This window comes from Scyliorhinus torazame, chromosome 21, assembly GCF_047496885.1.
Source record: "Scyliorhinus torazame isolate Kashiwa2021f chromosome 21, sScyTor2.1, whole genome shotgun sequence".
Classification (NCBI taxonomy): Eukaryota; Metazoa; Chordata; class Chondrichthyes; order Carcharhiniformes; family Scyliorhinidae; genus Scyliorhinus; species Scyliorhinus torazame.
In genome coordinates, this window is record NC_092727.1 from 17005588 (window position 1) to 17020281 (window position 14694).

Consider the following 14694-nt stretch of genomic DNA (forward strand, 5'->3'; position numbering starts at 1 on the left):
GCCACAACGTCGGCCTCTTTCGCCTCCTGCACTCCCGGCTTTTCCGCAACTCCAAATAGAGCTAACCCCCAGCCTGGTTTGACCCGGGCCTTCACCACCCGCGAAATCACTCCCGTCACTCCCTTCCAATACCCTTCCAGTGCCGGGCACGCCCAAAACATATGTGCGTGGTTTGCCGGGCTCCCGCCACACCTCCCACATTTGTCCTCCACTCCAAAGAACCTGCTCAATCTTGCTCCCGTTATGTGTGCTCTATGTAGCACCTTAAATTGAATCAGGCTAAGCCTGGCGCATGAGGAAGAGGAATTTACCCTGCTTAGTGCATCAGCCCACATACCCTCCTCTTTCTCCTCCCCTAGTTCTTCTTCCCACTTTCCTTTTAGTTCGCCCACCGACTCCTCCCCCTCTTCCCTCATCTCTCGGTAAATCTCTGACACCTTGCCCTCTCCGACCCAGACCCCTGAAAGCACCCTGTCCTGTATCCCCTGTGTCGGGAGCAACGGAAATTCCCTCACCTGTTGTCTAGTAAACGCCCTCACCTGCATATATCTCAAGAAATTTCCCCGGGGCAACTTATACTTTTCCTCCAATGCTCCCAAGCTCGCAAAAGTCCCATCTATAAATAAATCTCCCACCCTCCTAATTCCCAACTGGTACCAGCTCTGAAATCCTCCATCCATTCTTCCTGGGGCGAACCTATGGTTGTTCCTGATTGGGGACCCCACCAGGGCTCCCTGCACCCCTCTCTGTCGCCTCCACTGTCCCCAGATATTCAATGTTGCCGCCACCACCGGGTTCGTGGTAAACTTTTTAGGTGAGATCAGTAGCGGCGCCGTCACCAGCGCCTCTAAACTCGTCCCTTTACAGGAGTTTCTCTCCAGTCTTTCCCACGCCGCTCCCTCACCCTCCATCATCCATTTACGTATCATTGCCACATTGGCGGCCCAATAGTAATCGCCCAAGTTCGGTAGTGCCAATCCTCCTCTGTCCCTACTACGCTGAAGGAACCCCCTCCTTACTCTCGGAACTTTCCCTGCCCACACGAAGCTCGTGATGCTCCTGTCTATTTTATTAAAAAAGGTCTTGGTGATTAGTATAGGGAGACATTGAAATACAAATAAGAACCTCGGGAGGACCATCATCTTAATTGCTTGCACCCTGCCCGCCAGCGATAGAGGCTGCATGTCCCACCTCTTGAAGTCCTCCTCCATTTGTTCTACCAACCGTGTCAGATTAAGTCTGTGCAAGGTTCCCCAGCTCCTAGCGATCTGAATCCCCAGGTATCGGAAGTTTCTTTCCACTTTCCTTAGAGGCAAGCCTTCTATCTCTCTACTCTGGTCCCCTGGATGTATCACAAATAATTCACTGTTCCCCATGTTTAGCCTATACCCCGAGAAATCCCCGAACCCCCTCAAAATTCGCATAACCTCTATCATTCCCCCCCGCTGGGTCCGACACGTATAACAATAGGTCATCCGCATATAACGAGACTCGGTGTTCTTCTCCCCCTCTAATCACCCCTCTCCATTTCCTGGAGTCGATCAACGTCATGGCCAGAGGTTCAATTGCCAACGCGAACAACAATGGAGACAGCGGGCATCCCTGTCTTGTTCCCCTATTTAGTCGGAAATACTCCGATCTATGTCGACCTGTAACTACGCTTGCCGTTGGAGCCCCATAAAGAAGTCTAACCCAGCTAATAAACCCGTTCCCAAACCCAAACCTCCTTAACACTTCCCATAAATACTCCCACTCCATCCTATCAAATGCCTTCTCTGCGTCCATTGCGCCACTATCTCTGCCTCCCCCTCCACTGGGGGCATCATTATCACCCCTAATAGTCGTCGCACGTTAACATTCAGTTGTCTCCCTTTTACAAACCCTGTCTGGTCTTCGTGCACCACCCCCGGGACACAGTCCTCTATCCTCGATGCCAGTACCTTTGCTAACAATTTGGCGTCCACGTTCAATAATGAAATGGGTCTATAGGACCCGCACTGCAACGGATCTTTATCCCTCTTCAAAATTAACGATATCGTCGCCTCCGACATCGTCGGGGGTAGAGTCCCCCCTTTCCTGGCCTCATTGAACGTCCTCACCATCAACGGGGCCAACAAGTCCACATATTTTCTGTAATACTCCACCGGGAACCCGTCTGGTCCTGGGGCCTTCCCTGCTTGCATGCTTCCCAGTCCCTTAATAACCTCGTCCACCCCAATCGGTGCCCCCAGGCCTACCACCCCCCGCTCCTCCACTTTCGGGAACCTCAATTGGTCCAGGAACTGCCGCATCCCCTCCTCTCCCTCTGGGGGTTGAGACCTATACAGTTCCTCATAGAAGGTCTTGAACACCTCATTTATCTTTCCTGCCCTTCGCACCGTGTCTCCTCTTTCGTCTCTAATTCCTCCTATCTCCCTCGCTGCTGCCCTCTTTCGCAATTGATGAGCCAACAGGCGACTAGCCTTTTCCCCATATTCATACCTCCTCCCCTGTGCCTTCCTCCACAGTACCTCCTCCTTTCTGGTGGTCAGAAGGTCAAATTCCGTCTGGAGTCGTCTCCTCTCCCTGTACAATTCCTCCTCCGGGGTCTCTGCAAATTCCCTATCCACCCTTAAAATCTCCCCCAGTAATCTTTCCCTTTCCTTGGCCTCTGTTTTCCTTTTGTGGGCCCCAATGGAGATCAGCTCTCCTCTGACCACCGCTTTTAGTGCTTCCCATACCACTCCCACAGGGACCTCGCCGTCGTCATTGACCTCCAGGTATCTCTCAATACACCCCCGCACTCTTGCACACACTCCCTCATCCGCCATCAGTCCCACATCTAATCGCCAGAGTGTTCTCTGCTCCCTTTCCTCTCCTAATTCCAGGTCCACCCAATGTGGGGCATGATCCGAAACCGCTATGGCTGAGTACTCAGCTTCTTCCACCCTAGAGATCAACGACCTTCCCAAAACAAAAAAATCTATCCGGGAGTACACTTTATGGACATGGGAGAAGAAGGAAAACTCCCTAGCCCTAGGTCTAAGAAATCGCCACGGATCCACTCCCCCCATTTGGTCCATAAACCCCTTAAGTACCTTGGCCGCTGCCGGCCTTCTTCCGGTCCTTGAGCTGGATCTATCTAGCCCCGGGTCCAGCACCGTATTAAAGTCCCCCCCTAAAATCAAGTTTCCTACCTCCAGATCCGGTATACGCCCCAGCATCCGTCTCATAAATCCCGCATCGTCCCAGTTTGGGGCATACACATTAACCAACACGACCTCCGTTCCCTCCAGCCTGCCACTCACCATTACATATCTACCTCCGCTATCTGCTACGATGTTCTTTGCTTCAAATGCTACCCGTTTCCCCACCAAAATGGCCACCCCTCTATACTTTGCGTCCAGTCCTGAGTGGAATACCTGTCCCACCCATCCTTTCCTTAGCCTAACTTGGTCCGGCACCTTTAGGTGCGTCTCTTGGAGCATAACCACGTCTGCCCTTAGTCCTTTCAAATGCGCGAGCACTCGGGCCCTTTTTATCGGTCCGTTCAGGCCTCTCACGTTCCACGTGATCAGCCTCACTAGGGGGCTACCTGCCCCCTCCCGTGTCGACTAGCCATTACCTTCTCTGGGCCAGTCCCATATCCTGCCTCTGCGCTCCCGCTCGCTCCCCCAGCGTCGCACACCATCCCCGCCCACCCACTCTTTAGCCATTTCCTTTTGGATTTCCGCAGCAGCAACCCAGTTGTCCCCCCCCCTCCCCCTCCCTCCCCCCCTCCCCGCTAGATCTCTTTCTAGCATGATTGCTCCCCCCATATTACTTCCGTAAGTCAGCTGACTTCAACTGACCCCGGCTACTCCTGCTCACTCCTCGACCCCCCCCGTGTGGGGAACTCCCATCCGCCTTGCGCCTGTCTTCCCGCCTTATTCTTTCTGGCGCGGGAACATCCCTTTACCTGACCCGCCTCTTATGGCGCAGCTCCCTTTCCCCTCCCCCTCCCCTTCCCCATTCTCCAACTATGTCCCGTCTTTCCCCCCTCACCGGCGCCCACATTTCCCCAATGTCTCCCCCCTTCCCAATTTACTTCTCAATTAACTTCAACCATAACATTAACAATAACATTTCCTGCAGCATCAGTCCCTCAGTTCCGATCCAATTTCTCTTCTTTGATGAAGGTCCATGCTTCCTCCTCCGTCTCGAAATAATGGTGTCTCTCCTGATACGTGACCCATAGTCTTGCCGGCTGCAGCATCCCGAACTTCACCTTCCTTTTATGCAACACCTCTTTGGCTCGGTTGAAGCTCGCCCTCCTTCTCGCCACCTCCGCACTCCAATCCTGGTATACCCGTACCACTGCAGTCTCCCAGCTGCTACTCCGCACCTTTTTAGCCCATCTCAGGATCTCTTCTCTATCCTTAAGGCGGTAAAATCGCACGATTATCGCCCTGGGTGGTTCTCCCGCTTTTGGTCTTCTCGCCGGAATCCGATTTGCCCACTCCACCTCCAAGGGGCCCGTAGGGGCCTCAGCACCCATCAGTGAGCTCAGCATCGTACTTGCGTACGCTCCACAGTCCACTCCTTCCACACCCTCAGGGAGACCCAGTATCCGAAGGTTCTTCCTTCGCGCTCCATTTTCTAGGGCTTCGATCCTTTCAGTACACTTTTTATGAAGTGCCTCGTGCGTCTGTGTCTTAACCGCCAGGCCCAGGATCTCGTCCTCAATATCTGTCACCTTCTGCTCCACCACGCGGAGCTCTGTCTCCTGGGTCTTTAATGTCTCCTTGAGCCCCTCAATTGCCTGTAGCAACGGGGTCAGCACCTCCCTCTTCAGCAGCTCCACGCACCGTCTCACAATTTCATCCTGCTCAGGCCTCCATGTCGCCTGCGCTTTCTCCGCCGCCATCTTGTACTTCTCTCTTTCTGACCCTTTGGTCGACGATTCCTCGCGCTGCAGCCGCCGCCGCCGGTTTTTTCCTCCTTCGTTTGGGGGGGACTCCCTTCTCACACACCCCACACCGGGTTGCGTCGTCGAAAAATTCCCCGTTGGGGCTCTTAAAAGAGCCCGAAGGTCCGTCGGAGCTGGAGCCGCCGAAGCGTGCGGCTAGCTAGGCATCACCGCAGCCGGAAGTCCCTTCAGTGGCCTTGATGAGGTCTTTTCACAGTTGTTCCCTCTGCTGCTAGAATTCACCTTTGATACAGGCCCTCAGGTCAGCTTGCAGCTTTAAGCTTGCCCTTCCCCCGCCTGCATGCTGGAAGAGGCCCTGTTTATCCTGCAGTTGCAGCCAAACCTTTTACTGTTTCTGCCGTGTCTGGCAACCCAGAGACATACCCTTCCTGGGGGACACTGTCGGGGGAATATTGCAGCCTTCTTCCCACACCGGGAAATGTCAAACAAATGCCGTGGGGGCCCTGTAAAAGAGCCCAAAAGTCCGTTCCAAGCAGGAGCTGCCGAATATGCGACCTAGCTCTGCATAGCCGCACCCGGAAGTCGTCCGTGCCTTTTCTAAGGCCTTTTCATCGTTCCTGAAGGGAGATGTTCAGAAATACCCACAATACTCCAGATGAGGTCAAAACAAAATTCCAAAACTTTCTAGAATGATCTGGTTGCTTTTATATTCTATGCCTTTCTTTCTACGAATATTATTGATGTTTTAGTAATCTATTTTGGTTCAATAGTTAGAGGAATAAAGTTACTCCTCGCATTGGAGTGATGCTGGAATTTATTTCATTATGAAATTCCGAAAGACAAACTTTGAACCAGGAATCACCAGTGGCAAATGAAAGCCAATGCTGGGAATTTTAAATTTCAAAAAAAGAAAATGCTGGTTATAGTTAGCAGGCCCGGCAGCACCAGTGAAAACAGAGTTAAGTCTTGAACTTTTTTCTCCCTGCAGATGCTGCCTGGCCTGCCAAGTATTTCTGGCATTTTCGGTTCCCAGTATCATGGAATGTAGAGTAACTGTGGTTTTAGATTTCCAGAACCATCAGCGTAATAAATCACCAGATTGAATCAACATGTGCCTTAGTTCAGATGGATCATCTAAAGAGACATTTGGTTGTTCTCAATTGGAGGTCAGTGTGTGACTCGTTTTGCTGGCTTTGTGATGTAATTTGGGGACTTGGGCAATCATTACACACATGTTACCAAGGCATGTTACCAAGGTAACCGATACATCATTGCTCAGGTTAATTGGGGAGCCATCACCCAGAAACAGAGAGAGAGAGAGAGAGCGTTGTGCCCTGACTAGACCCTCAAATAACCACCATGGCAACCAACAACCAGCAATTATTTTTCTCAGACAACAGTGCATGCCCAATTTACCAGAATCGTTTGCGCGATATGTATAATCCCGATGGGGATAACCGCTATACTGTGCAAACTCTCATTGGAAAGTGGTACGAAGAGAGGATGGGGATCGATGAAATCAGGAAAATGAAGACTTTATCAACGCAGGTAATCAGTTTTTAACTTGGCTTCCTTCCTTGCTGCAGACTTGTTTAGTGGCTACGGAGGTTTAACGATTCACTTCCTTTCTCTGAATTAAAACAGAATTCTGAGAAGAAATTGTCCGGTGGGAAGGGGGAGGGGAGTGGTGTTTTCCATAAAGCTTACAACTCTACGCATTGTTACGACACCCTGGATTAGTGCGCGGCCAATTCCATCCCTACTTGATCCGGAGTCACAACCTAATTGAAATTAACAAATTCCCAAAGTCTCTGGTCTTTTGCTGCCGAATGACTACAGTCAGCAGATTTGTAAATTTTAACGCAAATAATTTTTAAAATAACAATAACTATAATTAAATATGCAGCAAATACAACTGGTTAACTATTATTTAATTCTAACCCTCCTCCCCTTTTTAACTTGTCCCCACCCTCTGTACACACACACACACACACACACAAGTCAGACAACCAAACACAGAGAAGAAAAGAGGGGTGCAAAGATCGTGATGAAAGTTAAAGGTTAATGGTCTTTGTTTCAGACGGTTATCTTCCAGTACACCTTTCTTCAGTCCAGGCTTTCAGTTTGAGGTTTTTGCTTTCAGTCTTGTTGCCCTTTCTGTGGCTCTGCTCTAACTTCGGCAATCAGTGGGGTTGCCCTCCTTTTTTTGATATCTATATTCTAATGCTCAGAGTTGCCAGGTATCAAATGATACCACCACAAGGTTCAACCGGCGATCGATCAAAGAGCCAAACACCAGTTAGTTAGTTCAAGGTCAAGGATATTTTATTTACACACAATTAGTCATGCAACATAAACACCGCTAGTTAACTACACCTATCGACTAAGACAACCTGTACTTAACTTCAGGCACCCGGGTTAGGTCAGAGGAACAGTGGCCGATAGATGGATCTATCGAGTCTGGAAACGTAACTGCTGCTCAGCTAGGCTCATCCATCTGGTAGCGAGCGTTGAACTTGGACTTGCTTCTGGTGGTGTTGCACTTGGAAATAGACGTAGCCGGGGCGCCAGGTCCAAGAGAGGACAAACATATAGCGGACGCTCTTCTGGGATGGCTGGGCGTGTCCCAAGCAGTCACTGACTCTATTGTTTACACTTCCCTAGAACAGGGAGTGGCACCAAAATGTCTGGGACTGTACCGGTCGCTCGAGTACCAGTCCTATGTCTTGGAGGACAGGGGCCATCAAATGCTAATCGGTCCATCAAAATGTTAATTGGTCGGAGTTTCGATACCATCTGGACTCCTTGCTTGCAAATATACATTTCAGGCTCTGAGCCTGCCTGAATCTTGCTTTGTCCATTTTACCCGCTAGGCTTTGCGAGTTTCTCTGTCCCTGGTTGTAAGTGACCATCCTGGATGGCTACACTCTGGAATGGTTTTCACTGCAGATTCATCCAGGTTTTCTGCAGGTTCAGAAACCAGCAGATAGGCAGTATTTCTAGAGAGAGATAGAAACTCACAGCTTTTTATCTGAGCGGCCAGTATCCAATTGTCCTTTCCTTGATTCTCTGAAACCAATCCCACACGGGGAGGATCCAATCACCGCCTGTCGCTGGACAGAATACGGTCTTTTACCAATTCATTGGCCACCAGCCAACCAAGCAAATTAAATCCCTCCAATCTCTCTCGGGTGCTGAACAGTCTGAGTTCTGCTGTTTAAAAGATTTATCCCCAATGCACTGTGGACTATTTTGCAACTTTTTGAGTTCCTCACTTCCACTGCTTGACTTTAAGGTATATGTCCATTAAATATCCATGGATAAACAAATGATAACCACAAAGTAAAAGAATTGGAAAAAAGGGAAGCAACAGGAAGGGCCCTTACAATATAAAAATTAATGTTGATATTTTTTGAGAATTGCAGGATTTATCCTGGGTCTGTAGAATGAAAGGTAATCTAATTTAAATGTACAAGATTCTGAAGTGGCTTGTCAAGGTGGACAGTGGGAGATTGTTTCCCCCTGGCTGGGGAATCTGGAACAGGGTGAGGGGGAACACACAGTCTGAGGCTGATCATTTTGGACTGAGAGGGGGAGAAACTTTTTTACTCAATTAGGGTGGTGGAGGCTCCACGTTACACTGAGATGGCAGATTTTGGTCAAGAGGTATCAGGAGTGGGCATTAAAATGGAGTTGAAGCGATCAGCCATGATCATATTGAATGTCAGAGCAGGCTTGAGGGACCGGACCGTAAGATCAACTCCTGCTCTTCACATCCTATGTTCTTATTTGGCTATGCTAGCTGCATATTGGTAGCAGCACTTCTGCAGAGACCCAAAAATCTAGGCCAGCATTCCAGGACTGTACTGAGATAGAAGAAGAGCAAGGGGAGTTCTCTCAGCGCCCTGGCCAATATTTATCCCTCAACGCAAGAGAAGAATAGGGATAAAGGTAGTGATAGAGTCAAGCAGAGACTAAACATGGTTGAGCATGGATGGAGAACGTACAACCAACCTTTGACCTAGTAGATACTGGCATCCTAGAATGATTTTTGAAACTAAGGCTCAGATTTTGCGGTGGTAAGTCAATATTCAGTATTATTTCTCCACTGAGACTGACAGCAAATTTGAGAGTCTAGTCTGCAAATGCGCAAAGATAGAAATCAGGACCTAATTCTATGGATGTCCAGAGGGTGTGCTGTTGAGGCGCCCCCCCCCCCCCCACCACCCCACCCCACCCCCACCGTGCTCCCCGCCCCCAGCCCTCCCCATCCCTCCACCAAGCCACCCAAAATGCAATGAATGGCAGATCCAAGATAGTCAGGAGAACCGCCACTATCTGGGTGTTAGTTTCATCGAAAACCCCTTGAGAATCGCTTGTTGGAAAATGTGTAACTGGGTTTTGTTTCATTTAGAGTGCCCAATTCTTTTTTTTCCCCATTAAGGGGCAATTTAGTGTGGCCAATCCACCTACTCTGCACATCTTTGGGTTGTGGGGGTGAGACCCACGCAGACACGGGGAGAATGTGCAAACTCCACACGGGCAGTGGCCCAGGGCCGGGACCGAACCTGGGACCTCGGCACCGTGAGGCAGCAGTGTTAACCACTGCGCCACCGTGCTGCCTTGTAACTGTTTTTTTTAAGTGTACTAAGTTCATGAATACTGTTAAACAATCCCATTAGCCCTCAAAACAATCTTTTATTTATGAAATTTCAAATTTCCCCATTATGATAAAAAGGTTTTACATATTTGGGAAATTAACATTTTTGACAATTTTGCTTATCTTTAGTTTTTTTTAATGACCTAATCGTAATCATTTACTTTGGTTTGTGGTTTCCTGAAGATCCCCTGGATTTAAACAGTCATGGGAAAGAGGAAGTCTATGCCACAGAAATTGCTATATCTTTGCGGGCAGCTTTCTTCGAGGTCAGCAGTAAGCATTGTAGCTTTGCCACTGAATGGGAAATCCAGGATCATGTTAAAAATGTTATGCAAATACTTATAATTAGTACAGGAGATTTAAGTTCAATTATGTTATGTATCTAAGAATACATTCCTTTTTTTAAAATAGTGTTGCATGGAAATAGCTCTTCAGTATTGCCACACAGCTATTTTCTTTTAAGAGTACCCAATTCATTTTTTCCAATTAAGGGGCAATTGGCCAATCCACCTACCCTGCACATCTTTGGGTTGTGGGGGCGAAACCCACGCAAACACAGGGAGAATGTGCAAACTCCATACGGACAGTGACCCAGAGCCGGATAGTCCGGATCGAGCCTGGGACCTCAGCGCCATGAGGTAGCAGTGCTAACCACTGTGCCACCGTGCTGCCCTCAGAAATACATTCTTGCTGGTTCTGTATCACGTGATGTACAGTAACGTCAGAAGAGTGTTTGCGCGGGCTTTGGGCAGATCACCATCATGATTGTATGAGCAACACCCTTAGTAAACCTCTCATTGTGTTTTCAAAAATCCAGAGGGTGGGCATTTCCATACCTTTTCTCTTTGTACGAAGTCTTACAACACCAGGTTAAAGTCCAACAGGTTTGTTCCAATGTGACTAGCTTTCGGAGCGCTGCTCCTTCCTCACCTGAGGAAGGAGCAGCGCTCCGAAAGTTAGTGATGTGAAACACACCTGTTGGACTTTAACCTGGTGTTGTAAGACTTCGTACTGTGCTCACCCCAGTCCAACGGCCGCATCTCCACATCATTTTCTCTTTGTGGCAACAAAGAAATATAACAAATTACTTATAGGTAATCATGTCCAATTAAAGTACAAAATAGTCCTCTCAATTCAAAGTCGCTTAGCTCATATCAGCAACATTCACATCACACACGTGCCAGACAGTAGCCACCTCCAACACGAGATAATCTAAATATCTCACCTTAACATTCAATGGTACTTCCATCACTAAATCCTCACCATTAACATCTTGGGAGTTACAAATGACAAGAAACTGAACATGAATTAACCGTATGAATACTGTGGCTACAAGAGCAGGAACTCTGTGCAGAGTAACTCACCTTCTGACTCCCCAAAGCCTATCCACAAGGAACAAGTCAGGAGAGTTATGGGATACTCTCCACTTTTCTGCTCCAACAACACCCAAGAATTTTGACACCATCCAGGGCAAAACAACCTGTCTACCTGGCACCCCATCCACCATAGCACAAAAATGCTGACATTCCCAGGAGTAGAAAGTATTAGATAAACACAAGAATTATTCATATATTTCGTTTGTTTTACTTGCAGTACGAACACGTCTATCGTACGATATATGGGGATTCCTATAACAAAGCAGAGAAACAGCGTGCATGTAAGTGATATTGGATTATTGATCATACACTTAAAAAGGTAAGCAAATAACAGTCAATCACGCATGTACCTCTTATTGCAATCAAAGAGATCCGCTTTACTGGTGCTAATTACAAGGCCATTGTATTTTGAATTTGTAATGTTCATCAAGTTTCTCCGAACTGTCACAATTAACTTTTATTTGATCAGTGAGTGTCAACCTATATGAAACCTTGGCGTTCCTTGGGTCAGAAGAGCATTGACTGAGTGAGTGACCACTAATGTTGAAACTGAGGGTGAAGCTGGCAAGGAGAATTCTGGTGTTCATAGAGCTGAGAGTGTGTGCAGTGATAAAAGGCATAAATAAAATAAGCTGGGGAAGGGCCAAGGAGGGAATTGGAAACAAGAGTTTGAAGTTTTGAAATTGGCACAGTGGGGCAAGAGATGTTTGTGGCACTTAGAGACAGTGGGAGTACCGAGAATGCATTGAACATGCATCACTAAACCTTCACTTTAATGCATCAAAATCATTGCTAGAGTGTAAAATGCATCAGTAATATGTGCAGATACTATATTTGCCAATTGTTATAACATGCGGCTCTTAGGCATTAGGTAATTATGGTGTGACAGTAACATTGTCAGCGACCTACAGGAAAATATATTTAGTGTCTTAGAATTATAGAGTCATAGAGGTCTAAAGCATAAAAAAGGTCCATCACGTCTGCACCCATCAGAAATATCCATCTAACATTTTTAATCTCACTTTCCAGCACTTGGCATACAAGCATAGATTTGTACGCCTTGGCATTGCAAATACTTCTTAAGTGTTATGAGGGTCTCTGTCACGAAAAACTCCAAACTCCCATCACCCTCTGGGTGAAAAAGCCTTTCTTCATATCCCCTCAAAAACCTCCTCCCTCTTTACCATAAACCTATGCCCCCTGACCATTGATCCCTCCACCAAGGGGAAAAGTTTCTTCCTGTTTACTCTATCTATGCCCCCCATAATTTCATACATCTCAATAATGTCCCCCCTCAGTCTCCTCTGATCCAAGGAAAACAATCCAAGTCTATCCAATCTCGCTTCATAGCTAAAACTCTCTAGCCCAGGCAACACTTTGGTAAATGTGGTTGACTCTTAAATACCCTCAGGGACGGGCAATAAATGCTGGCTCAGCAAGCGACACCCACATCCCATGGACGAATTTAAAAAAAAAAATTCCTCCACCCTTTCCAATGCTATTACATCCCCCTCATAATGCCGATTCCTGAACTGCGCACAATACTCGAGCTTTGAACATAGAACATCCAGTGCAGAGGGAAGCCATTCGGCCCATCGAGTCTGCACCGACCCACTTAAGCCCTCACTTCCACCCTATCCCCGTAACCCAAAAAACCCTCCTAACTTTTTTTGATCACTAAGGGCAATTTATCATGGCCAATCCACCTAACCTGCACGTCTTTGGACTGTGGGAGGAAACCGGAGCACCCGGAGGAAACCCACACAGACACAGGGAGAACGTGCAAACTCCGCACAGATAGTGACCAAAGCCAGGAATCGAACCTGGGACCCTGACTTTGTATCCTCTAATTGGTTGAATGATATCAACTAAATAAATCTGAACGAATAAGGGAGTTAAGACAAATTATAGAGGGTTAGAGAAAGATTGGTGTTGAGAACTGATGCAATAAATAGTACCTACAAACTGAACTATTTATGTAAAACAATAATGGCCCCACAAGGCTGAATTGGTATTAAACCAAAAGCTTATACCATGGGTCCATTTGAAGAAGCATTGACTCCAGAACTTAGAAAGTGTTGAAGACATCAGTGGAAGTATATAGATCTCAGGGCCTTAATTAGTGATATAACTTGGCTCTCCAAATCAATTTCCCCACCCCATCCCCATTTATTTATGTATGTGAGGCCCTGAATTTCAATCTTTGAGGTCGTTCAGATTATGTGACTTCAGAGGTACATGTGAGGTATTGTCAGCTATACTCTTCTCTGCATGTCTGCAATTATACTTTGCAATGCTGTACCTTTCCTTACTGAAAAATATATGACAAAAATAGGTTAACACGAAAGAAACTTCTAACACCGCTGTGTGTGAAACGATTCTTTCCTCCAGATTTTAAAACGGAGCCTCATGTTTATCCCACGCACCAACCAGAATTGGACCCTCCTCATACCAAAACATTCGCAAAGACCTGTTACATGCTGGACTACCTGGATCCTGCACTCCTATTAAACCCTCCCTCCTGCGCCGACTTGAACACTGTGAGAAACGAGCAGCTACAGTATTGTGGACCCCCTGCTCCATCAGATGCAGAGGAGACTGCAGAGAAGTATCAGTTATGTGGCTCCTACATCCCTCTAAATCCCAGCTCACTGACAGATGCCAGTGCGATGAAAAGCGAGGCGTTGGACGTTCCCGGATTTTGTGGATATCATCTTCCTACAAAGTTTCCTTTAGGACTGTGCACAGCTAGGTTTTGTGAACCCTGCAGGTTTACAGTAGCTCCTTCAGGACCAGACTTGGCTGCTTGTTTTGCGCCTTCCATTCCTTGAATCGTGAATTTCTTCACATGATCAGTGAAGGACCAGAATGATAAAAACTGCAAGAGAATAAAAAGAGATCTTTCGGGTTTTTCTCTGAAGAGTGGACTGACATGGCTCATTAATAAACAGGGAATGAGATACCTTATGTGCTGACGTATGAGATTTATTTACTATGCAAACAATCTGTGACTGAGCCCATGACAACTGTCAGGAACAAGTTGTGACTGTATAAGGAAATGATGCGGAGTGATGAAATGAGGAACATAATCCACTAAGAAGTGTCAGATTATTAAATTTTTGAGCAGGAAACAGTGAGTTAAATAATCTGCAGCAGGAGTGGGTTACTTCATAAATTCCATCTTTCAAAGACGTTTGCATTTGTGTTCCTGCCAAGAATGGGATAAAGAGATTCATAATCCTTCGTAGAAAATTGCATAAAACATAAATTTACCATTACCACCCGCTTGGAGATTTGGTAACTCGGATTATTGATCGCTTTAAACTAAAGTTCTGGTGTTAAACGAATCAGAAGCTAACAATTTGCCTGATTTTTGTTGAGGATGTTATGCAGTAAATCTGGACTAAATTTCCCTACTTCAAAGCTTGAAGTTATAATTCATTGGTGAAAATGTATGTATATATTTTAACAGTGATCATAACTGAAGGTTGTTGTCATGATATGCAGACATGCCGATAATGATAAACAGACAGGCACAAACAGGCAGCTAATGAACACAGAGAACAGGACATGACCAATGAGCAGGCAGGACACTCAGGGGTGGTATCTCACTTTTAAAGGCATGAGGCACTCACACTCCGCCTCTTTCCACTGATGAACACCTACAGACTGAGTCAGGGTGTATGTACAGTATCACACCTCCAGCACGTGGCTAAGAACTAGTCTGGTTCAGTCAGACAGAGTAACCACATTTAGGTTAGCAGAGAGTC

At 47.0% G+C, this 14694-nt stretch overlaps 1 protein-coding gene across 1 annotated transcript; it reads left to right on the plus strand.

The window, feature by feature from the left end:
- Positions 1 to 6184: 6184 nt before the first annotated feature.
- Positions 6185 to 13891, plus strand: cfap68 (cilia and flagella associated protein 68). Its single transcript, XM_072486210.1, has 3 exons — positions 6185 to 6436; positions 11142 to 11205; positions 13316 to 13891. Exons 1-3 carry the CDS (start codon positions 6248 to 6250, stop codon positions 13753 to 13755), a joined length of 693 nt encoding a protein of 230 aa, XP_072342311.1. The 5' UTR covers positions 6185 to 6247; the 3' UTR covers positions 13756 to 13891.
- The last annotated feature ends 803 nt before the right edge of the window (positions 13892 to 14694 follow it).